Raw genomic sequence first — 26212 nt, 5'->3', positions numbered from 1 at the left:
TTTAAAAATAGAACAATGGACAAATAGAATTAAAATGCAAAAATAAAATAAAGCCTGAATTCAGACATGGGTTTCTAAAATTTTCAGCCGAATGAAAAAGAAAAAAATAATCACTCACTGTTCTGTTTCCCTCTGAAAACTATTCAACAACTGTTTTTGGAAATGTGTCCAAGACTCAGACTTCTGAGATTCTGCATTGTATTTGGAAATTCTAGGTCTTGGGGCTGGGAGATGGCTCAGCAGTTAAAGGCACTTGCTTGCATAGACTACTTGCTCAGATTCAATTCCCCAGCACCCTGTAAAACCATATGCAAAAAGAGGTGCAGGCACCTGGCATTCATTTGCAGTGGCCACAGACGCTGACACACACAATACACATACATGTAAACAAATAAAAATGTTTATAAAGAAATTCTAGGGTGATTCACAAATTCATGAGGTGTTCCATATTTTTTGAGGAAACAAAACAAAACAAAATAAATAAACAAACACATCTTTAGTCCCAGCACTTGGGAGGCAGAAGTAGGAGAATCACTGTGAGTTTGAGGCCACCCTGGGACTACAGAGTGAGTTCCAGGTCAGCCTGGGCTAGAGTGAGACCTTACCTCTAAACACCACCAACAAGAAGAACATTCAGCCACTGGTTCCATCTGTGGCTCTAAGTTTTTTCTCTCCTCTCTCAGTAAGTCTTCTCTTCTTCCTGCCCTCCTCCTTTTTTTTAACGTGCATGTGGTGGGCATGCATGTAAATGCATGTTCACATGTTCTTATGTTGGCGTGGGGTGCACATGAAGACACTGGGTGTCTTCCTCAATTACTTTCTATCTTATTTATTTCTAGAAAGACAGAGCGACAGAGAGAGAATTGGCACACCAGGGCCTCAGCCACTGCAATCAAATCCCGGAAGCTTGCACCACCTAATGGGCATGTGTGACCTTGTGCTTGCCTCACCTTTGTGTGTCTGGCTAATGTGGGATCTGGAGAGTTGAACATGGGTCCTTAGGCTTCGCAGGCAAGCGCCTTACCCGCTAAGCCATCTCTTTATCCCTGTCTTATGTTTTTGAGGTAGGATTTCTTGTTACACCTAGAACTCAGTGATTCAGCTAAACTAGCTAGCTAGTGTTGTGATAGCAGGTCACACCACAGTGCCCAGTTTCCACATGAGTGTGAGAGACGTGAGCTTAGACCCTTGCACTTGCACAGCAAGCACTTGACCGACTGAGCCAGCTTCCCAGCCCCAGGAAGTCTCTGTCAACTGATCCAGGACCACAAATACACTTACACTAGAGTTCGCATGGATGGTACTGCCCCACACTTCCCTTCCTAGCAGCAATGGAATTCTGAATGCCTTGGACTCTAGGACTGATCTCTGCCAGCTCATGCCATGATGCCAGGCTCACAGCATGTACTCCATAAAGGCCTGATGAAAGGATGAAGGGTCCAGCCTACACACACTTCATTCTTATCTTGCCCAACGCTGTCCAAACTCATCTCCTAGAAGACTAGCATTCACTTGCTATACTTTCCACTGCTGAGCTCCTTTTGTGGCCTCAGACTGCTTAGTACTACTTCAGAGCCGCTTATCCTGCTTGTGTTCTACGTAGTTTCTCAATATTTTCTCTGGCAACTGGATTAAGTCGACTGTGTGCTGCTGGCTATGGTCCTTCTGCTATGATTTCTTCTTACTGCCCAGTAATCCTATCCCAGACATCAAAAGTTTTCTTTGAAGGGCTGGAGAGATGGCTTAACAGTTAAGCGCTTGCCTGTGAAGCCTGAGGATGCCGGTTCGAGGCTCCATTCCCCAGGACCCACGTTAGCCAGATGCACAAGGGGGCACATGCGTCTGGAGTTCGTTTGCAGTGGCTGGAGGCCCTGGCGCACCCATTCTCTCTCTCTCTATTTGCCTCTTTCTCTCTATGTCTGTCACTCTCAAATAAATAAATAAATAAAAATGAGCCAAAATCTCAAAAACATTTTCTTTGAAGATAAGGCCAAATTCACCATTAGGAAGAGAAGTTACTCCTCAGCTATATTTCAGAAGACGGTAAGAAGTGGAGTTCCTCCGGTTGTTTTTTTGTGTGAGATAAACAATGCCTGGTACGTCAGACCACAAGGCATTTGCTGTAATACCACTGAAAGAGACATAAACACTAGGCTTTCCTCGCTCAAACTGAAGCAGGACTTTTCCACAGCGAGCTTAGGCTCCAAATCTCTTAGTTAATGATTTGTCTCCAACACCTCTGCCAGAGTTTGCCTCGGGGTATGAGGGCTTACATGGCCACCACAGGCTTTGACTACAAGGAGATCCACCTCTAGAACCAACCCAGCATCCAGATTCCAGTCACAGCTGGGCTCCTCTGACACTAGAGGATGAGAAACACTGTTTTCTAGTGGTAACATGTAGCATGAAACAACAGCTGACTCAACAGGCAGATGGCAGACTGAGCAGAAAACCTACCTACGTCTTCTATTTCTTTGCTGCTACCCTCAGCTGGTGCGAATGTTGACAAGACTTCATTGGTCATAGGTTCCAGGAAGCCTGTGCCAAGACTGAAGAAAAGGAGAACCATTTTATCTTTTGAACAACAAAATAAACGAGTTCTCAAGTACATGCTTTTTATAAAGTGTATTACTATGAGCCAAAGTAATCCTTTATTAATAATCCATTTTATGAATAAGATTAACAAAGAAAAAAATATTTTTTCTATGATCATAGGCCCCTTTACATATGCCTGCCTCCTTTCTAGAACTGGGATAAACAGAAAGGGACCAGGATTACATTTATAGCAGTGTACCTTTATTAATATCCACCAAATATTTCTTAAAGACACATCAACAGCTCTCCCTCATATACAATAAAGTGGGCTTAGAGGGCAGGAATCTTGAGCAATAGGCAAGGAATGGACCCATCAGCCATCAAAGGCCACCTACTACGTGGGTCACCCTGGAGCAGAAGACTTACACTGAGGCAGTGTCACTGTGAAGTGGGATGGAGCCACATATAAGGTTGAGAAATTTGGATTTTTTTTTTTTTTTAATGTGACGACTCCATGTGATGTATCTATAACGAAGAAAGTGAGGTGGTGACAGGTGGACAGTAGGGCTCAGCCATGTGTTAGCAGCAACTGTCAAGGGCACTATCACTAAGCACAGTGGTAGTGGGAATGGAAAGGACGGTGCAGATGGCGGCATAGCAAGCGGGGAAGACTAGGCAAGTCTGGGGAAGGAGTCTCACTCCGTGGGGCTGCAGGGATAGATGAGTGTAGTGGTTGGAAGCTGTGTGACTGGACACCAGAGGCAGAACTGGTGCTCCAATCTAACACTAAGGACATCGCTATCTGCAATGGATCCTTTCAACCTTCCTTCCTGAATTGCTCCTTCCCTCCTCTACCCATGACCAATGCCAAGAGCTTCAAGGAGGCCATATTCTTCCCTAGGAAAGCTTTTGTTTTTCCAGGTAGGGTCTCACTCTAGCTCAGGCTGACCTGGAATTCACTATGTAGTCTCAGGTTGGCCTCAAACTCACAGTGATCCTCCTACCTCTGCCTCCCAAGGGCTGGGATCAAAGGCATGCGCCCGGCTAGGAAAGCTTTTGTAAGTCAGGTTTTCTAGACTCAAACATAGCATGCTCTACCCAAACATTCCTCAGCCCCAAATATGTGACTCGGGTTCCAATTATGAAAATACTACATGTTAGGACTCTATCCATGAGCACACATAGAATTTGGCTCACTACCCCACAGCAGCAAAGTTAAATATTTATCTTTTCTGTCTTTAGAGAGATACCTCAGAGTTATCTGATGACTACAGATTACATTTTTTTTTAAATCATAGCTTATAAAGAGTACATGTGCACATGGATAAACCACACAAAGGTATGTTATAGGATAGGATTACGGATAATTGCAAAAATGCTTTTGTAATGAGAATAAATACTTGTTTAATAAGTGGAAATTAAAGGAGAACTGACACAAGGAAAACTCCCATCCTGGTGTCTAACGCACCACAAATATCTGTTGAGATGAAGTATGGAGGTGACTAGAAGTTCCATATGCAAGAGCAAGCAGGTTTCCTAAATGCACCATGTCACTGCCATTCCTCCCCCTTCCCCCATGTCCATTCCCTTCCCAGATAATAAGGGGGTCTTAGAGTTTGGAGAAAAGAAAGAAAACTTGTAATGCATAATATTTTTTGGGTGCCAAATTAATACTTTCTGACTCAGAGAGTGAAAACTAGACAGCAATTAGCTGGTGCACTTGGATCTTTCCTTGCTGTTTGAAAGACACAGAGCTAACCCTCCATTCATTAAGTCTATCAGTGACTGCTCAAATTTGAACCCAGATTCCCCCCTGCAGGGGCTTTGGAACACTATGGTCTTCAGGTTCACTTCTTGCCCTGCTTTCTTAAACCCTGGAAGTATGTGAGGAAGTCAACAGAATGATTTCATGAGTAAAATCTCCTATTCAACATAGGCCATGGAGACCTCAGAGCCCCCTGTTCCCAGGAGAGTGAGGATCTCCTTACAGTTGAAAAGGCACTTCAAAGAAAGTAAAATCTCTGGGCCCATTTGGGGGGTGGAGAGGAACATAAATAACACGACTTATCATGAATTGGCCTGCCAATTAGCAGCTAAGCAAGGTCCACTCTGTTTCCCCTCCATTCACACCCTCCTTTCCTCCCTTCTTCCTTCCCTTCCTCCCCAGCTATGGTCCAAGACCTGCCCATCCTGGCCTTTGCAACCTCTGCCCAAAACTGCCTATGGGATGAGTCTCTTTTCCTGAGTGATGGTTCCTGCAATGTTGTGTTTCTAAGATAACTTGAAAGAGGGTAAGAGGGGAAGTGTTTGAGGTCTCAAGTGTCAGCAGTCTCCAGCATCCTGAGGACTAAAGCCTGCCTAACTGATCTCCAGGCAGTCAGTGTCAATAAGGAGGCACAGGGTGGCCGCCAGAACTTCTTTCATTTTGACCTCTTTGCACAAAACTAAACTCCGAAAACTCATCTGGAAGGAAAATCCTAACCCTACTGCTGTTTCCATCCTGGCTCTGTCCCGCTGACCCCAAAGTGCTTCAAGATTACCATGGGAACCTTCTGGGTCTCAATTATGTGACCATTAAAAAAGTACCAATTATAAGACCTCAGAAATGCTCCTGGGAAACCTGTTACACACCTCAAAATGGCCAGCCTCTTGCCTCAGACTTGCTTTAAGTAGTGCTCAGAAATCACTGAAAACCAGATTGTATGAGCATCCCAGCCTCCCCCACCCACTTTGGTCTAACAGCGTTGTAGACTAATATTTCCCATGCTATCCTGCAGAAAATGGAGACAGATTTATTGCCTATATGCATCACTGCTTAGACATAGTGGCAGGGGGGGGAAAAAAAAAACAAAAACGGAAGTGTTTACATATTCAAGAGTCTTTAAAACTATATTCACTAAATGGCCTGTGCCTGCAAAGCTCTGGGCAACAGAGCACTAGGTGACAAATGTGCTAGTAAGGGGTGTCTGGAGGTGGCCCATGGATCTGACCCCAAAACTTGGTCCATGCAGAGGTAACTCGGGGTCAGAACTTACTCAGGCTTGCAGGGACGGGACAGAGAATGGCAAAACACCTCACCACACCCAAAAGTGCCTGTTTGGGATTGCTGGTGTGTGGTTTGTGTATTCTTAGCTCTAACTGCCACATCTCTGGAGTAACACGACTCTTGTTTCAAGGACTCGACCTCTGCCACCCTCAAAACACAACATAACCCACCTCCTTGGCCCCTGGAGGCTCTCAAGGTCGGCCTGCACCCCTGCCCCCACCACCACCAGCACCATAAAGCTTTCAAAGTTCTCCTGTCACCTAGAAAAGCAAACGGACTCTGAGCACCTGAAAGTCAAGCAGGCCCTTCAAAAGTCCAGCAGAAAATTCCTCCGCCTGCCTTCCCCACCTTCCCTACAAAACTCCTTCCCACTTGTCCCAGAAAGTCACTTACAACCTTCTCACGGTTACACAAATCAAACCCCCAAGAGAATAAGCCTTCCAGAGGGATGCTGAAATCACACACACACACACACACACACACACACACACACACACACACACACACACACACACACCCCTTCCCTCTTGATGATGCGCCCCAAACCTACAGACACCCCTCTGGGCACTGGACACTTCAGCCTTGCCCATCTACCCGCCCAGGGAGGTAGGGTGTTCAAAGGCCCCTCGTTTCAGGTTTGTCCTTTTAAAATGTCATTAGAAACTTCAACCCCACTGAGGCAAATGGGTGTTAAATGTTCAACGGAATCACCGACCCCCGTGGCAGGCTTGTCCCCCAAGGCCTGTCTCGGGAGCCGTGGCACGGAGTCAGCCTTTCGGGGGGCAAGTTTGGGAGAGTGTCCGCGCCCTCCTTCTTCTGTAGCCGCTTCCGGCAACTGCGGGCGCGAAACGACCCAGACCCGGCCAGGGAGCTCGGCGCCGCGGCCCTGGGCCCAGCAAAGCCCAGAGCACCCGGATCCCCGATCCCCCTCCGGAGCCCCGAGCCCGGATCCCCGGCCGGAGCTCTGAGCTCCTATCCCCGCCGGACCCCAGCCCAGATCCCCGATCACCCTCTGGAGCCCTGAGCCCTGATTCCCGGCCGGAGCCCGTGCCACACATCCCCGCAGCGTCAGCTCTCCGGAGCGCACTCGCCATCGCCCAGCCCCGGGCCGCCTCCTGCACCCTCCTCTCCCCAAACCAACAAATAAACAAAACTTTTTTTTTTTTTTTTAATGAAAAGCAAACAAACTGGGGCGACGTGACTCACCTCGGCTGCAGCCGGCGGCTGGGAAAGCTGAGCTGGGGCTCGGGGAGGGGGACCCGCGTGGCCACTCGGCCCGGCGCCGCACCGGCGCTCCGCACGCGCGCGCAGCGGCACGGTGACACGCGGGGGACTCGCCGCACCCGAGGGAGGCCGCGGCGGGAGCAACAGGAGAGCCCGGGGGACCCGAGAAGCTGCCGGGCCCCGGGGAGAGTGGGGCGAGGTGCGGGCGCGCGCGCACCCGTGCGCCCCCGGCTGACACCCGCGAGCCGGGGCTCAGGGTCCCCGCAGCGGGAAGCGGGAGCCGCGGCGGCCGCGGCAGCAGAAGGAGGACCAGGCAGGGGACGCCGATCCCTCCATATGGAAGAAGCCTTTTTGGATGACTGAGCTCGCAAACAATTCCTTCCTTTTGCTTCTCCAGCCTCGGAGCCCTCCCATCGCCGCGCGCGGGGAAGGCGGTGGGGGGGGGAGGAGGGGGGGCGGGGAGCCCAGGAGGCGGGGAGGAGGGGGAGGAGCGCAAGGGAGCAAAGAAAAAGTCTTGGAAAGGAAACTGGGGAAGAAAAAAAAAAAAAAAACAACTATATTCTCCCCCGCAACTTTAGGACGGTTTTTCCCTAAGTCACCCACTTTCCTGCGCGTGTTACACTCGCGATCTCCTCCAACTTCCTTCCTTTCCCCACCCCAAAAATGTCTTTCTTCCACTCCAGGGGCTCCCCACACCCACTTCTGCTTCACCTTGGACCCGACCCTTCCCTCCTGGGGTTAGGGGTGTCGCCTCTTCTCCCTACACCCTTTCTGGGACCCACTTCTCAACGTCACTTTTATTTTTGTAAACAAACTATTGGGTAAATCAGGAAGAGCAAACTTTTACTAACCTCCCAGGACCCTCCATCTCAAAAAGAAAAGAAAGGAAAAAAAGAGGTAGGGTTAAATTGAGAAATAAGGAAACGTATCTCAACAAAGCCACGAGGCTGGCTTCCCAGAGCCCCTGGCTCAGCTGGGGAGGGTTTGCCAGGACCACTTACCCTGGGCTGACAGCGCGCTGACCTCTATTCGTCATGTTAGGGTGGAGAGGGGACAGTGGTCACACAGAGAAGTTAGGGCGTGGGCAGAAAATAGTCAATGTAGGAACTCTCACTAGGAGTATAGCTAAGCACCTCTTTGGAAAATTTGTTACAATGCAGATTTCTGGGTCGTGATGTTTTGATTCAGTAGGTCTAGGCTGGGCGAAAATTTGTGTAATTCCCAGGAGATCTGAAGTTGCTGTCAACCAACTGTCCACATTTCTTTAAAAAAATAAATAAATAAAATAAGGCGGTGGGGTGCTGGAGAGATGGCTTAGCGGTTAAGGCATTTGCCTGCAAAGCCAGAGATCCCGGTTCGATTCTCCAGGATCCACGTAAGCCAAATGCACAAGGGGTGCATGCATCTACAGTTCCTTTGCAGTGGCTGGAGGCCCTGGCATGCCCCATTCATTCTCTCCCTTCCTCTCTCCCTCTTTCTCTCTCTCAATTTCTCTGTCTCAAATAAATAAAATAGTTTTTAAACCCACTTTTATAGAGAAGTCTTGAGAAGGCACATGCTAAGTTGGTGACAGTGAAATGGGCATCTAGCTTAGCTAGGGAAGGCTCATTAGCCCTTACACTGGGCTAACTTAGACTGGTTATATCAGGTGTTCCCTGTCAGCGAGCGCCAAGGAGGCCACCCTTGGAGTGGGCCTGGAATGCAAAGGAAGGAAGAATGGACGTGCTGCCTTCCCCGTGTGGCAAAATAGCTTCTGTGGGACTTGGAAAAGCTATTATGTGACTCTGAGAAAAGTCGCTTAACCTTCATGGGCAATGGTTTTGTTTTCTGTTGTTTGGGTTCCCCTCAGTAAAAATACAAACTTTAGGCTGAGTATATGATTCTAATTGAATCAGACAGAAGGAGGGAGAGAGGCCAGAGGAGGGAGAAAAGGAGGGTGAATGGAATGCATTCTACTCAGTGCTTCACAGCACTCAGTTCGTCCTGCATTTGTTAACTAAAGCAGGAGATGATTTCTACATTGATTTAGCTGATACGTTCCAGATAAATCCAACTCCATGTGCCTGGATTATTTTGCCTGTGCCAAAAATGGATCAGGTGGATGAATATACATACATACACACACACACACACACACATATATAGTTATAGTTATAGTTATAGTTATAGTTATAGTTATAGTTATAGTTATAGTTATAGTTATTTGGTGGGTGTAGCGTATGCCCATGTGTGCGGATGAGTGCAGAAGCTGGAGGAATTCGGACACCCTCCTCCTCTCTCACATTTCTGCCTTTTTTTCCTAAGACAAAGTTTCTCACTGGACCTGGAACTTCCTGTTTCTCAGTTGAACTGGCTTACCAGTCCTCCAGTCCACTACGCACCTCCCGGTTAGCCCTGGAGTCACCCCAGGGTAGGTGTTGGGAATTGAACTCATGCTTACACAGCAAGCGCTCTTACATTAGCCCAGCTCCATGATGGGATATTTTTGACAAGATCGAGGCTCTGAATGCCCTCTTTGAACCTCCCACCCACACCCCGCCCTCCACTTTCCTTCTGTTTTGAATCTCCAACCAGCTCTTAGAGTATCCTGAGACTGGTTTTTCTCCCTATTCAAGGATAACTGTTAGCTTCTGCTACCCCACGGTCGGTCCTCCTTCTGTGGCACAATTCAGGACTACATGGCTCAGGGACAACCCTGGGCACAGAACTCTTAATTCCACAAGGAAATGGGTATGCCCGTCTTCCAGTGTTGTGCCAACACCACCTCTCTCTAGAGCCTCAAGCGAGGGATCCATCTTTCTAAAGATGGTTTCCAGATACCACTCTGAGTGGCAATGTTGAGATCCTACACATGCAGATTCGTGGCTCAACATGGCAAAGATGTCCTCTACTCCTTCACATTGTCTTTCTCCTTGGATTCCCCATTTTCTCCACTCTGGTCTTTAGGTCCACACTGTCAGTTCTTATCAATGCTACTTATCCAGGAGAGGGACCCTTGCTCCTCTGATCAGCATGGCTGCTTGCCTACACTATAACTGAGACAGAATGCACATCACAGTGTAACAGAGAGGATTCAATTCTGCCACCAGCATCAAGCACTGTTGGCATCTCAGATTGTTTGTTGTTTCTATGGTTGTTAGTGTGGATGCAATAGTGTTTGTTATTACAACTGTCAGAAGCACACCGTACCTGTTCCTCAGAACTCTTCCCCACTGCATCACGCTTCTTGCCCTCTCGTAGTCTTCCTCTTAGTTTTTAATCCTCTCCCACAGGGTGGCTACCCCAGCACCCCAGCTGGAGCAGAACAGTGAGGTGGACATGAGCTTTGTGTGATACTCTTGGCTATTCCCCATTTTGTTCACGGTGGTTCACCTCTGACATCCTGTTGTGTGTGTGTGGAGGGGGACTTTATGGGCACCCACCCAGATAAAAAGAAAAGCAATTAATATGGAACTTGCCACTGCATTTATGCTTCTGGAAATGGAGAGAGTGGGCAGGGACTGCAGTTTCTATTGGTCACTGTCAGTAAGCTGTACAAAATAAATTGAAAGAATTCTGGGAAGTGACATAAAAAAACATGTTGCCCCTTCTCGGGGGCACTGTGGACATCCTGTGACATAAACAGAATACCTACAGGAGATTGTGCCTAGAAAACTACTAAGGTGTATACAAAGAAGGACAGGAACTTTTCCTTTGTTGTAATATCAACTTGTTTTGTTGCATAGGAAGCATGCGCACTAAAGCCAGCTCAGAGGATGCAGAACAGCATAGATGCAGGACGGGAGAGTCCCATGAAGCCTACAGTCAGAGGATAAAATGCCTAACACAGTAAAGTGTTTCTGTTTTTACTCACTTTTTTGCTTGCTTTTGGTTCTCACCAATACAAACACATACTTCTTGCTAAGTACATGATTTTTCATTTAATTAGAATTGGAAGACATTTAAAGAGCAATGGAATTGGAGACATTCATTAGATGTTTGTATTGGTTTTTTAAAAAATATTTTTAAAATTTATTTGCATGCAGAGAAGGGGTGGGAGCAAGAGCCTCTAGCCACTACAAACAGACTCCAGATGCATGCACCACTTTGTGCATCTGGCTTTATGTGGGTACTGGGGAATCAAATTTGGGTCATAAGGCTTTTCAGGCAGGTGCCTTAACTGCTGAGCTATCTTCCCAGCCCCTATATTAGTTTTTTTTTTTCCTTGTGCACTTGGTAATTTAGGCAGGATCCAATTTCTTTATTGATTTATCTGGTACTTTTATATTTTTCCAAATTGAGTATGTTTTGACATATTGCTTTTTAAGCTTAACATTCAAACATGATTATTTTCTTTTTTACCTTGAATCTTCTTCAAAGTTTGCCTAAAACAGCTGTGAACTATTCTACCAAAAGAGAGGTTATTGGGGCTAGGGAGATAAAGTGATTACCACACAAACATAAGGAGCTGAGTTCAGATCCCTAGCACCATATAAAAGCTGAATGTGGTGGCACACTCCTGTAACCCTGTCTCAAAAAACAAATGGAGGGATGGAGAGATGGCTTAGTGGTTAAGTGCTTGTCTGTGAAGCTTAAGGACCCCGGTTCGAGGCTTGATTCCCCAGGACCCACATTAGCCAGATGCACAAGTGGGCACATGCGTCTGGAGTTTGTTTGCAGTAGCTGGAAGCCCTGGCGTGTCCATTCTCTCTCTCTCTTTCTCTCTCTGACGCTCTCAAATAAATAAATAAAAATAAACAAAAAAAAGTAGAGAGCAATTAAGGAAGACACTTGACTTTGATCTTTGGCCTCCTCACTCAGATACACACACGTACCCACACACATGTAAACATGCATACATACATGTACTCACATGTGCAGACACAGAAAGAGATATTGTCTAATTATTCTTCTTTTGCCATACATTAAGTGGCTTTTATTTGCGTTATTTTTTTTTTGTTTTGCTTTGTTTTTTTGAGGTGTGGTCTCACTCTATAGCCCAGGCTGGCTTCAAACTCATGGTGATTCTCCTACTTCCATCTCCCAAGTGCTAGGATTTAAAGGGGTACGCCACCACTCCCAGCTCTTACTTGTATATTATCCTGCATTGAAGTGGACCAAACATCTTACATAAATCTTTTTTTATTCTGATTATTTCCTAAGGGTGGATTTCTAAGAGAAAGAGTTTTGGGTCAATGGATAGGATCCAGCATTTTAAAGGCTTTGGGTTGGTATTGCAAAACTGTGCTCCAATGGTGCCAGTTACCATCTCTTGGGTTATTTTGATCAAAATAACAATGACATCATTGAACATAAGGCCACAAGTGGAGACATGATTGAATTATCCATTTTTTTTGGAGGCTTGTACTTGCCAGCTAAAGAAAACAAGTGTCAAGTATTCAGCGGACACAGCACTCAAGTGTGAGAGTTGAACAATAATTGCTGACTAGGAGAACTCAATTATATTGTGATTGTGATCTTTAACCTTTCCAACAGCCCTCTGAGAAATAAGCTAATGGTGACTGGGCACTTTCCTCTCCCAGCCTCAGCTGGAGTCTGTATATGTATTCTGTTTTGAGTCTCATAACAACTCTTTGGTATAGATTCAATCTTCTCCATTTTACAGATAAGGAAAATTGTGTAACTTGCCTGAGATCTCTAACAACCAATTCTGGTACTCATTCCAAACAGTGTATTATGTGCTATTTTCTCATAGCTGTTTCATGAATCCTAGGCTACTCTTAGAATAATAAAGGTACATTTATGGTAGGTGTGGTGGAACATGTCTGTGATTCTAGCACTCCGGAGGCTGAGGAAGGGGGGATCGGGAATTCTAGACTAGCCTTGGTTATGTAATGAGGCTCTACCTGGAAAAAAAAAAAACTAAAGTGCCACGTGGGCATGCATACCCATGTGCCTCTACACACACACACGAACCCAAAAGCCAAGCACGCAATGCACATACACACACGCACGTGCTAAAAGTAAACAAAAAAAGAGGCACGTTTTGAAACTGCTTGAATTTTGGCAAACTATTGAGGAATTTTTTTATTGGGTCTTTCAAGGACACAAATCTATGTGCATTCAAAGGGCTTAGGTAACTTGCTAATTGTAGTTCATATTAGAGTCTAAGGGTTGTACATTGTAAGAGGATAGAGTTCTGATGTTTGAATTAAGATTCAAGGCTAGATACCAAACTTCACTACTAACCGTAATTAATTAATACATGGGATTTTGTATACATTCCTAATCTCAAAGCTAATGTTGTGAATACAGGTGTTTTATCTTGATAAGAGGTATAAAAAAATGACATTTTAGTGAATTCCACTTTATGATTTAAAATTCTAACTGCTGAATATGTAAAGCCTTTATTTATTAAGGCATTATCTGAAAAGAGTTTCAGAACGAAAGTATAACTTAATCCATTGGTTTAGAAGTAGGAAAACCCATGCGGCGCACTCCTTTAATCCCAGCACTCGGGAGGCAGAGGTAGAAGGATTACCGTGAGTTCGAGGCCAGCCTAAGACTACAGAGTGAATTCCAGGTCAGCCTCTACCTTGAAAAACAAAACAAAAAAAAAAAAAAAAGTAGGGAAACCTGCCGTCATCAATTTGCTCATTAGCAGGCCACTACCTGGTTGTCTGAATTAGCCTGCCTCTCCATGCTGGGGAGGACAAGGGCTGCTGGACAAGGAATGTGCCAATTGCTCTAGAATATTTGTTGACTAAATGGAGAATGATAACTGAAAACACAAGATTGACCTATGCAACAATTAGTAACCAATGCAAGACAGCATGTAATTAAAGCCTAAATTGCATGGTTCGGGCAGAATTACAGGTGAGCCCGGCACAGTGCCATCTATGCCTCTTACAAGCTGAGCAGCCTGGGTCTGACTTCTGTAGCCCTCAGCTGCCAGCTCAGGGCTGCTGTGGCCATATATTCTGCTGCCTTTCATGCTCCATCAACAATTGTTCCCCCCAGGCTGCCTATGACAAGGGTGCCCTAGGAGGAGGGTGACATGCAATGAAAAGGGGGACATTATGGAGTCGAGGCAAGTCTACATTTGAATCCAGTCTTCCAAGGTGGGTGAGGTTGAATGAACCTTCATCTTTCTATCTGTGAAGATTAGACGTCAGATTTATAGTGTCCCAGTACCTGTGGGTCGCCTGCTGTAAGTACACTAGCTACTGACTGGTCAGTTCCTATGCTATGCTGTTGTGACATACATTTTTAAAAAAGATTTTATTTTTATTTATTTATTAAGAGACAGAGAGAGAGAGAGAGGGAGGGAGAGAAAGAGACAGAGAGAGAATAGTCACACCAGGGACTCCAGCCACTGCAAACAAACTCCAGACGCATGTGCCACCATGTGCATCTGGTTCACATGGGACCTGGAGAATTGAATCTGGGTCCTTAAGCTTCGCAGGCAAGCACCTTAACTGCGAAGCCATCTTGACATACATTTTTTAAAAATTATTTATTTATTTATTTATTTGAGAGTGGCAGACAAAGAGAGAAAGAGGCAAAAAAAATAGAGAGAGGGGGAGAATGGGCTCCAGTGCCTCCAGCCACTGCAAACGAACTCCAGACGTATGCACCCCCTTGTGCATCTGGCTAACGTGGGTCCAGCCTCGAACCGGGTCCTTAGGCTTTACAGGCGAGCGCTTAACCGCAAAGCCATCTCTCCAGCCCATGACATGTATTTTTTTTTTGTTTTTTTTTTTATTATTTTTATTTATTTATTTGAGAGTGACAGACAGAGAGAGAAAGAGGCAGATAGAGAGAGAGAGAATGGGCACGCCAGGGCCTCCAGCCACTGCAAACGAACTCCAGACATGTGCGCCCCCTTGTGCATCTGGCTAACGTGGGACCTGGGGAACCGAGCCTCGAACCGGGGTCCTTAGGCTTCACAGGCAAGCGCTTAACCGCTAAGCCATCTCTCCAGCCCGACATGTATTTTTAATTAAACCCTTGGTAGGCACTTCATATAGAGCTATTTATTGCTAAAGATGTGTGGCTGAACTAGAGAAATGGAAAGTAGGGCATTCGGTCCCAGGCCGTTTCTGTTACCCAGGCTGCTTGCTTAAGCAATTTTGCACACTTCTTAAGCCTGCAGACAAATGCAATCTTGTCTGCCGACACTGAGTTCTACTCTTCGGGGTATCAGATTCTCTGAAGCAAGCTGTGCCCCTACGCAGCCCCCTTCCCCACACGACATCCCCACCTTCCACAACGGCCTCCATCTGCTCTTCCCTGCCCCCCACATCCTCACGTGTGAGGCTGAGAATCTGGGATTCCGGAGCTGCCCAGACTCCAGCTGTTTGATATTGTGTGGCAGCCCCAGCGAAGAGGGCAAGGGCGAGAGATTCCAGATGAAAGCGAAAACTCAAAGAGAACTGGTCCTCGGAGCTTTGATACCAAACTCAGTGGGTAACAACCTCTGTTAAATTTGTTCAGCCAGCCATTCAGGAGGGAAGAATTTTCTCACACACCCCTTAAGGGTGGTCAGTTGAGGGGATGCTACCATGCAAGGAAGCCATGATCCAAGCAAGGCAGACCCTAGTGCCCAGCCTCCTCTTGTAAAGGTAGAGAAACAGGGAGCGTGCTCGCTGTGCATCTTCAAGAGTATCGTATGTGGGGGCTGCAGAGATGGCTCAGCGGTTAAGGCGCTCGCCTGCAAAGCCAAAGGACCTCTGTTGCATTCCCCAGGACCCACGTGAGCCAGATGCACAAGGTGGCACATACATCTGGAGTTCATTTGCAGTGGCTGGAAGCCTGGCGTGCCCATCCATTCTCTCTCTTTCTTGCTCGCAAATAATAATGAATAAAATAATGAATAAAAATAAAAGATTTTAAAAATCAAACATTAAAAGCTTTCTGTCAGCGGGGCAAGGCGGCTCAGTCCTTCGGTTCCAGCGGGAGCGAGGCAGAGGTCCGAGCTGGAGTGCAGTCTGGGGCTGCAGACTGAGTTCCAGCTTTGAGCCACCTGAGTGTGACAGCGACAGACTGACCTCTCTGGACAGCGGTTGGAAGGTCTCTGAGAAGTCCAGGCAGGGCTACAAGGAAGGGAAGGGAGGAGAGGAAGGCAGAGGCTGGGCCTGGGATCGGGATCGGCAGATCCTCACTCCCCTACCTCTCTGCCTCAGTCAGAAATCAGTTCCATCATCTTTGCCTCTCATGGGTTGAATTGACCAACCAGGAAATGGAATAGCTTGAGGCTTGGTAGGCCTAACTTAAGAAGTGTGTTCCTTATGAACATCTTCCTGGCATAGGAAGTGCTAAGAAACTAATTACGCAATCCACTAATTTGCAATCCTTCCTTCCCTCCTAGTTTTTCAAAGTATTTTATTTATTTATTTATTTACATACTGTTTCTTTCTTTCTTTCTTTCTTTTTTGTTGGGGGGGGGGTTCAAGGTAGGGTCTCACTCTGGTCCAGGCTGGGACCTCCTGAGGGCTGGGATTAAAGGTGTGTGCCACCATACCTGGCTTACATACTGTTTTTTTGAGGTAGGGTTTCACTCTAGCCCAGGCTGACCTGGAATTCACTATGTAGTCTCAGGGTGGCCTTGAACTCATGGCGATCCTCCTACCTCAGCCTCTCGAGAGCTGGGATTAAAGACGTGCGCCACCACGCCCAGCAACATCCCACTTCTTATACTTCCCAGTTGGCCCACTTTCTGTCCTTACACTTCTCTGTCCTCTAACTTACTCTTAAAACTTCCCTCTGACATCAGCGTTTCTAGGAAGATCTGCCTGAGCCTCCCTCCCAACTCATCTCGTCCACCTCTCTTCCCATGGAGCCCTTTTCTTGCCGTCATCTTGACTCTATTATGAGTGCTACAATTGTAGTGTTAACTGTGGGCCTAATCTGTCTTTTTCTTGGCTGGAAAGCCAATCTTTGTTTATTTCATTTTTGCATCCCCACTGTTCAGCACAACACATGAACAGTATATAAATATAGCAAATGAAGGCTGGAGAGATGGCTTAGCAGTCAAAGCCCTTGCCTGCAAAGCCTAAGGATCCATGTTCAACTTTCCAGGTCCCCTGTAAGCCAGATACACAAGGAGATGCAAGCATGCAAGGTCACACGCGCACAAGGTGACACACATGTCTGGAGTTCAATTATAGTGGTTGGATGCCATGGTGTGCCCATTCTCTCTCTCTCTTCTCTCTCACACACACATAAACAAGGCCAGTCTTGGGGCTGGAGAGATGGCTTAGTGGTTAAGGTGTATGGCTGTGAAGCCTAAGGATCTAGGTTTGATTCTCTAGGCCTCACATAAGCCAGATGCACATGGTGGTGCATGCATCTGGAGTTCGTTTGCAGTGGCTGGAGGCCCTGGTGTGCCCATTCTCTCTCTCTCTCTCCCCTATCTCTGTCTCAAGTAAATAAAATGTAAAAAGAAAAAAGGCCAGTCTGTTGGGCTTGTCTAAATATATATATATTGCAAATGAATGAATTAGTTAATAAAATCAAATATCCCTGACTCTGCACTTAAGTCTGGAAGACCTGTGTGGCTTGAAATGTTGAAAAGTTTCCAATAAGGGAGGCCTCAGATAGAACCATACCTTGAAAACCAAAGGCCAGGCTCTTAGCTAAGTTAAGCAAGCTAAGACTGGGTTCTCTTAGATATAAAGTTGTATGACTATTTTATTCTGCATTTAGATGCTAATGGTAAGTGGGAAATGACATTTTAGCTACGTTGGCTGTAAGAAATGCTGACATAGATATGTCCTATACTTTTCATCTAATTCTCACCTGACTATAGCACAATAGCCCTTAGAACTATAATACAATGTCTTAATAAATTAACATGATACAATCATCAACTTTATTTATATTTTGTCAGGTTTATATGCACACTCATTTGTGAATACTTGCATGTTTGAAAAACTGTAGGCTGGATAAATGGCTCAGTGGTTAAGGCACTTGCCTGCAAAGCTCCAGTAACCCACGTAAGGCCAGATGCACAAAGTGGCACATGTGTCTAGAGTTCATTTGCAATGGCTAGAGGCCCTGGTGCATCCATTCTCTGTCTTTCTTCTCTCTGCTTGCAAATAAAATAAAATCAATAAGATATTGTTAAAAGAAATGAATTAAAAAATGTTTGTGGGATCAGAATAAATCTAAAGATTTAATACAACCTATAGTAGAACTAGAAAAGCTATTTTAAAAGCCATATGAGGGCTGGAGAGATGGCTTAGCAGTTAAGCGCTTGCCTGTGAAGCCTAAGCACCCCAGTTCAAGGCACGACTTCCCAGGACTCACATTAGTCAGATGTACAGGGGGGCACACGCATCTGGAGTTCATTTGCAGTGGCTGGAGGCCCTGGCACGTCCATTCTCCCTCTCTCTATCTGCCTCTTTCTCTCTCTCTCTGTCTGTCACTCTCAAATAAATAAATAAATAAATAAATAAATAAATAAATAAAATTTAAAAAAATATTTTTTTAAAAAAGCCATATGAGCTAGGCATGGTGGCACACGCCTTTAATCCCAGCATTTGGGAGGCAGATATAGGAGGATCACTGTGAGTTTGAGGCCACCCTAAGACTACATAGTGAATTCTAGGTCAGCCTAAGCCAGGGTGAAACTCTATTTTGAAAAAAGCTAAAACAAAGAAACAAACAAAAGAGACATGTGAACTCTCAAGGGACTATGAATATCCAACATTATCTTGAGAAAAATCAAAGGTGCAGGCTATACACTCTTTGGTGTCAATGTTCTACTAAGCAATAGTGTTGCAGTTACCTTTTTTGTAAAAAAAAAAATTATTTATTTATTTGAAAGAGAGAGAGAGGAAGAGGTAGAGAGAAAGACAGAATGGGTGTGCCAGGGCCTCCAGCCACTGCAAACGAACTCCAGGTACGTGTGCCCCCTTGTGCATCTGACTTACATGAGCCCTGGAGAAGCAAACCAGGGTCCTTGGGCTTCACAGGGAAACGCCTTAACCACTAAGCCATTTCCCCAGCCCTGCAGTACCTTTGCATTACTGAAACGCCCAACCAGAAGCAGCTTATGGGAGGAAAGGGTTTATTTCAGGCTTACAGATTCCAGGGGAAGCTTCATCGCAGTAGACAAAGCTGCCTTCCTTTACATACATGCACAGCAGAGAGGAAACCACTAGGACCAGCAAGCATGATCTGACTGGGAACACCTTAGAGGCTGCACTCAAGACCCACCCCCAGTGACACACCTCTTCCAGCAGGGCTCTGCCTGCTGGAGACTCAAGTAGGAAGCTGGCTATGGTGGCACACTCCTTTAATCCCAGAACTCAGGAGGCAGAGCTAGGAGGATCGCCATGAGTTGGAGGCCTCCCTGAGACTACATAGTGAGTTCCAGGTCAGGCTGGACTAGAACAAGACCCTATTTTGTAAAAAAAGAAAAAAAGAAGTACCTGAGTTCATGAAGGACATTTACATTTAAAACACCATAAATAGTAATTAAGGTGCTATTGGCGTATAATAATAATAGACATATCAGTGCAGAGACCCCCCCCCCAAAAAAAACACTCTTGTATATAGCTGAACAATCTTTGACATGGTTGTCAAGCCTAAAGAATGAAGAAAAAAATTCCTTAACAAACGGTCATGAGAAAACTGTATATTTATAAGAGATTGAAGTTGGATCCTCACCTTACACCCTATATAAAAGTTAACTCAAAATCGTTAAACACTTAAAAACAGAAGCTATTAAACATCTAAAAGAAACCATAGTGCCGGGAGTGGTGGCGCACGTCTTTAATCCCAGCACTCGGGAAGCAGAGGTAGGAGGATCACTGTGAGTTTGAAGCCACTCTGAGATTACATAGTAAATTCCAGGTCAGCCTGAGCTACAGTAAGACCCTACCTCAAAAAAACAAAAACAAAAAAAACAAACCAAAAAACCCCCCCAAAAAAACAAAAAAACAAAAAAAAAAAAGAAACCATAGAGGAAAAGCTTCAGGATATTGGGTCTGGAAACTTCTTGAATATGACAGCAAAGACACAGATAACAAATAAAAATAGCTAAGCAGGACTGCATCAAACTGACAGACCTAGCTGGGCGTGGTGGCGCACGCCTTTAATCCCAGCACTCAGGAGGCAGAGGTAGGAGGATCGCCGTGAGTTCAAGGCCACCCTGAGACTACAGAGTTAATTCCAGGTCAGCCTGGACCAGAGTGAGACCCTACCTCGAAAAACCAAAAAACAAAAAAACAAACAAACTGACAGACTTCTGTATATCAAAGCAAATAATCAACAGAGTGAAAGGTAACCTACAGAAGTCATGTACTAGGAAGGGATTAATATCCAGAATATGTAAGGAACGTCTACAAGTTATCAATAAGAAAATAACCTAATTACAGGCTGGATGGATGGGTTAGTGGTTAAGGCATTTGCCTGCAAAGCTGAAGGTACCAGATTTGATTCCTTAGGACCCACGTTAGCCAGATGCACAAGGGGGCACACGCGTCTGGAATTTGTTTGCAGTGGCTGGAGGCCCTGGCATGCCCATTCTCTCTCTCTCTCTCCTTCTTTCTCTATCAAATAAATAAATAAATAAATCCTTTTTTTAAAAGTTAAGAAATAAAAGAAAATAACCTAATTAGAAAATAGACAAATGAAGCCAGTGGTGGCTCACACCTATAATTCCAGCACTCAGGAGGGAGGCTGAGGTAGGAGGATTGCTGTGAATTCAAGACAAGCCTAGGCTATAGAGTGAGTCCCATATCAGCCTGGGGTTAGAGTGAAACCCCTACCTCAAACAAGAAAGAAAGAAACCAAGGAAGGATAAAAGAAAGGAAGGAAGAGGAAAGAAAGAAAACAAAGAATATGTATATGATCAACACACATCTGAAAAGGTGTTTAACATCTTTTAATTATTAGGAAAATGCAAATAAAAACCACAATAAGATATCCCACATTCCAAAGTGGTCAGTATAAACACATGTGCACACATGTGTGTGCGCACGCACGCACACACGCACACACACACATGTTAGCAAGGATATAGAGAACTTTTTAAAAATAAATTTATTTATTTGCAAGCACAGAGAGAGAGAGAGAGAGAGCGCCAGACACAGAGAGATTAGGTGCGCTAGGACCTCTAGCCACTGCAAACAAATTCCATGTGTCCCTTGTGCATCTGGCTTACTTGGTTCCTGGAGAATCGAACTTAGGTCCTTTGGCTTCACAGGCAAATGCCTTTACCACTTGGCCATCTTTCTAGCCCAATACAGAGAACGTTTGTGCATTGTTGTTAGGAATGTAAAATGGTACGATCATTATGAAAAACAGCATGGATGTCCCTCAACATGTTAAAAGTGAAATTATATAACCTAACAAACCCATTTCTAGGTTGATAGCCAAAAGAATTAAAATTAAGATCTCAAAGACGTAGTTGCACATCTATGTTCATGGAAGCATTTAGTCACAACAGCCAAAAGAGAAGAGCAACCCAAAATGTCCATGGAGGGGACATAGATAGATAAAGAAAACATGGTTCATACATATAATGAAATACTCTGCAGGCTTAACAAAAGCAGACTTTTTATATACTCCAGCATGGACGAATCTGGACAATAGTATGTTAAGCAAATGTCCAGTCAGGAAAGGATAAATACTGTATGACTCCACCCCCAGGAAGCATGTAATGTAGTAAAAAACACAGAAATAGACAGCAGACCAGTGGTTACCCAGGGCTGTGGAAAAGTTTTGGGGGGAATTAGTGGCTGGTGGATAGAGACCAGCAAGAAGTTCTAGGTTTCCATCACAGCGACGTGAACCAATGTATCACTGCTGATCTCTACACTGAAAATGGTGAAGATAGTAAATTTAAAGCTGTGGTTTTTCTTTTACTACGGTAATAATAAAGAAGAAAGCATCTGTGATTTGTGTGTGACTGTGCAGCCCAGCTCCTGAATGCCTGGCCAAGGTCAGTAGGAATCAGGATCCTGCCTGGTGATCCCATTAAAAAAAAGTCTTCAGTCATCTCTCCCAGAAAGTAGTAAGAAAGTAATAATTCTTGACCTAGTCTCTGGTTGTTTGAGTCCTCCAAAGCTCCTCTTCTAATAAGACAAGGAAGGACTGGTTTCCTAAAGGACATGTAAAGAGCTGGACTGCTTCCATCCACCATTTCTTCCATTTGATACCAGTCCAGGGGCAGTGCATAGCATGGTAGGGTTTGTGACCCTCAGTAAGTCACATGCTGTAAGCTTGGTCCCCAGTGTGATGGTGTCAAGGAGAAACCTTGAAGAGGTAGAGGGGTAGTAAGAGATAGTTACTGGGTCACAGCCTTGGGAAGGTGTTAAGGTAGTTTTTACAGGATCCCTAGTTACCTAGTTAGTTCCTGTACGAATACACATTTTTGTTTATTTTATTTTATTTTATTTTTTTGGTTCTTCAAGGTAGGATCTCACTCTAGCCCAGGCTGACGAGGAATTCACTATGTAATCTCAGGGTAATTTTGAGCTCATGGTGATCCTCCTACCTCTGCCTCCCAAGAGCTGGGATTAAAGGTGTGCCCCACCATGCCTGGCCACACTTTTTTTTTTTTTTTTTTTTTGAGGCAAGCCCAACAGATTGTCCTATTTTTTTTACTCAAGAGAGAGAGACAGAGAGAGAGAGAATCAGAATCAGCATACCAGGCCCTCCAGCCACTGTATTGGAACTCCAGGCGCGTGTGCCACCTTGTGTGCATGTGTGCACTTGCCTCACTCACCTTGTGCGTCTGGCTTGCATGGGATCTGGAGAGTCGAATATGGGTCCTTAGGCTTTGTAAGCAAATGCCTTAACAGCTAAGCCATCTCTCCAGCCCCAGACTTTTTATTAAAAGAGCAAAACTGGGGCTGGAGAGATGGCTTAGCAGTTAAGGCACATGCCTGCAAAGCCTAAGGACCCAGGTTTGATTCTCCAGGTCCCACGTAAGTCAGATGCTCATAGTGGTGCATGCATCTGGAGTTTGTTTGCAGCGGCTAGAGGACCTGGTGCACCCATTCTCACTCACTCTCTCTCTCTCTTCCTGTCTCTAATAAATAAATAAATAAAAGTAAATCTTTAAAAAATGACAAAAAATAAATCCACAAAATATTTTTTAATAAAAGAGCAGGCATGGGCTGGAGAACTGGCTTAGCGGTTAAGCGCTTGCCTGTGAAGCCTAAGGACCCTGGTTCGATGCTCGTTTCCCTAGGACCCACGTTAGCCAGATGCACAAGGGGGCCCATGCATCTGGAGTTTGTTTGCAGTGGCTGGAGGCCCTGGCGCGGCCATTCCCTATCTGTCTTTCTCTCCCTCTCTCTCTCTGTCACTTTCAAATAAATAAATAAAAATGAACAAAAAACAAATTAAAAAAAAAAAAAGAGCAGGCAGGGCGTGGGGGGCATGCCTTTAATCCCAGCACTTGGGAGGCAGAAGTAGGAGGATTGCCATGAGTTCAAGGCTACCCTGAGACTACATAGTGAATTCCAGGTCAGCCTGAGCTACAGTGAGACCCTATCTTGAAAAACAAAACAAACAAACAAAAAGAGCAAAACGGGTCCTTATTTCCTCTTACTTTCTATCTTGTCACATGGTGATGTGGTTGCTCTGCTCTCTTGATATGCTCCCAAGCACTGACCATGTCGCAATGCAGCCAGGGGAAGCTGCACCGGAGGCTGGACAGATGGGACTGCCTGATGTTGGGAACTGAAGCCAAACAGAGCTAGATAACCCTCTTCACAAAGCACTCAACTTTAGGTGTTTTATCGAAGTCACGGAAAACTGACAGAGACAGTGGCCTACCTAATTTTAGCAACAAGCAAATTCCACGAGAGAAACAAAGTCAACCTCCTTTTCTCACAACCCACAAGAGACAGGTGACCTCTCACAGAGATGTGCTAAGGAGTGGGGTAGAGGCCACTGCCCAGCCACCTGCTAAATGTGCTCTGGAACTGCCGGTTGAAGGGACTGCTATTACTGTACTCTAATTTTTTGTTTGTTTATTTCTTGAGGTAAGGTCTCTTTCTAGTCCTGGCTCCCCTATGATTTCAGTCCGGCCTCAAATTCACGGTGATCCTCCTAACTCTGCCTCCTGTGTGCTGGGATTAAAGGCGTGCGCCACCATGCCTGGCTAACTACTGCGCTCTTGCTTGAGGTAAATAGGGTGCTTCCCTGGCTCCACCCCCCCCCACATCTGCACTCAACACCTCACTAGGGGCAGAGGGTGACTCAGGTCATAAAGCAAGGGAGGTAAGGAAGAGGCCATGGGAATCCAGGTACTCCAAGTTCAAGAGTAACCAGTTGAGAACCCGTTCCATGAAGGAGGAAGGCAGTGGGAGGCAGGACCACGTTGACCTGGGCCTCTAAACTAATGCATGCTCCATTGCCCCACTGAACTAGACATGCAAAACAAATCCATGGGGTGAAATCCCAGGTGTAAGTCCATGAAACTGACCGAATACAGCAAACAAAAACGTGTCTGAGACAGTAGTCAACCTCTAATACCCTTGGGACTGTGATCCTGTCCTTCTCCAGGAGGGGCTGGGGTGGTGAGAGGATAGAAACTTTCTTACATTTCATTCTTTCCTCAGGGAATGGGAGTAATGGGGAAAGTCTCACTTAAAAGAAAGGGCCCCTTTGTCTAGCGTTTTACGTTTTCAAATTAGTTCTATATTAAATTACCTTAGTAGTACCACAGCTACCAAGCTGACTGAGAAGTAACATTTTCTTTCTCCCTTTGTCTATATGATTCATATACAGCAGTCACCAACTCCAATAGGTGCCACATTCTAGATCACTCCAGAACCTAACAGTCCCACTCAGTCCTTTCTAAAGTCACCCTACATCGGAGCTTTTCAATGAATCTCCTTCCCACCCATCCGTCTCCATCAATGGTCCATTTTTCACGTTCCTGATGGATATGTCAATAGAATGGCAAGTTTCAATTCCCTGTGCCACAAAGACCAAAGAGGAGAGGGAAAGGGGGGAGAAGGAAAAGGAAAAAAAAAGAAGGGAAGAAGAAAGATTAAAAAAAAGAAATTAGATTATGTCAGATACCTTCTCCTAAACTTGTTCATTGACCCAACTGACTGCTTTTAGGATGAAATTAAACTCCTTAGCCAAGCACACAAACGCTTTCATGCTTAACGGTGATTCCTTAACCAAAAGGTTGATGGAAGTAACATCATGAGTCAAAGGACATTATAGATGCTGTGCACCCCCAATAAGACATACCAGGAGAATCACTTCTGTGGTATTTGTGTCCTCAAATAGAAATGACCACACCAAATTAAAGAAGTCAAAATAATTGGCCAATGGGTGAAGATCAAGAAATTGTGGGTTTAAGGGCAGCCTGAGCTATGGAGTGAATCCAGATCAACCTGTGTTAGGGTGAGACCCTGTGAGAAAGAAAAGGAAGGAAGGAAGGAAAGAAGGGAGGAGGAAGAAAATAGGATAAACTAAGTGAACACTACTTCAGAGCTCACTGTACTATATTTGCAACTTTTCTATGAGTCTAAAATTGTTAAGATAAGAACTTTAAAAAACTAAGTAGAAAGCCAAATGTGGTGGTGCACACCTTTAATCCCAGTACTCGGGGAGGCAGAGGTAGGAGGATCACCGTAAGTTTGAGGCCACCCTGAGACTCCATAGTGAATCCCAGGTTAGCCTATGCTAGAGAAAAGGAAAGACAGCAACATACTTAACATTCTCTGAAAGAAAGCAAAATATGTTGTGGGGAGACTTTTTTTTTAGTTTCATTTAAGAAGAGCATACCAAAAAAAAAAAATTATTTGTTGTGGGAACATCTCTTACTATCTATCTGTTCCACTTAATTGTATAGTTAAATTCTTGTGACACTACTGTTTTCAGGTTTTTGAGAGAAACTTTTAGTTCAAAGTTTTGAACTGGCAAGTCAAAAAACTTGTTGTTGCCACCATCACTAGCTCTGCTCTCTAGCCAGCCCTGGGCTTTGACGTGGCACTCTGTCTCCATCCACCTCTCCCTCAGTGGAGGACTTTTGAAATGAATGAAATGTTAAGACCATCGAGAGATCCTTAAGCCTTGGATCTGGGGACCCACCAGAAAGCCCAAGGTTGATGTTTGGCACTAGAATTTCCATCGCGTGGCATTAAATAACCACTAAGCCTGCAATTTGTTTTCTGATGTGTGAGGTGGAGATAATGCTAATAGACGCTCCCAAGATTACTTTGAGGAGGAAAGAAAATATTCCATGTGAAAGTACTCTTTAAAGAGCGAAACACATTATGAATGTTAATTTTAATTTCACTGTCTGAATACAATTAAACATAAGGCATGTTTTTTAATGTAGAAAAGAGCCCACAAGGCACAAATTTGCAGGAACAATTTCAGTAAAGCAATTCTTTTTTTTTTTTTTTAACCTAAACCATATTTTTCAACATTTGGCTATGCAGTCAGATGTGTGATGTTTCTTTTCCATAGTCTTTAGCAATC

General features: G+C 45.0%; 1 protein-coding gene across 3 annotated transcripts in view; it reads right to left on the bottom strand.

Annotated features, from left to right (window-relative positions):
* The window catches only part of Boc (BOC cell adhesion associated, oncogene regulated), an 86778-nt gene extending 79890 nt beyond the window's left edge, over positions 1–6888 (bottom strand). For all 3 annotated transcript variants that reach the window (XM_045148021.1, XM_045148022.1, XM_045148023.1), the window contains exons 1-2: positions 6788–6888; positions 2458–2549 (exon numbers count right to left, since the gene is read on the bottom strand). In XM_045148021.1, coding sequence (XP_045003956.1) covers positions 2458–2524 — 67 coding nt within the window. In that variant the 5' untranslated portion in view covers positions 2525–2549; positions 6788–6888. The remainder of the gene's footprint in view (positions 1–2457; positions 2550–6787) is intronic.
* Positions 6889–26212: the final 19324 nt, after the last annotated feature.

The sequence above is a fragment of the Jaculus jaculus genome, chromosome 4 (genome assembly GCF_020740685.1).
Source record: "Jaculus jaculus isolate mJacJac1 chromosome 4, mJacJac1.mat.Y.cur, whole genome shotgun sequence".
Lineage (NCBI taxonomy): Eukaryota > Metazoa > Chordata > Mammalia > Rodentia > Dipodidae > Jaculus > Jaculus jaculus.
The sequence above is the reverse complement of the archived record's forward strand: the minus strand, read 5'-3'. Positions and strand labels throughout refer to the sequence as shown.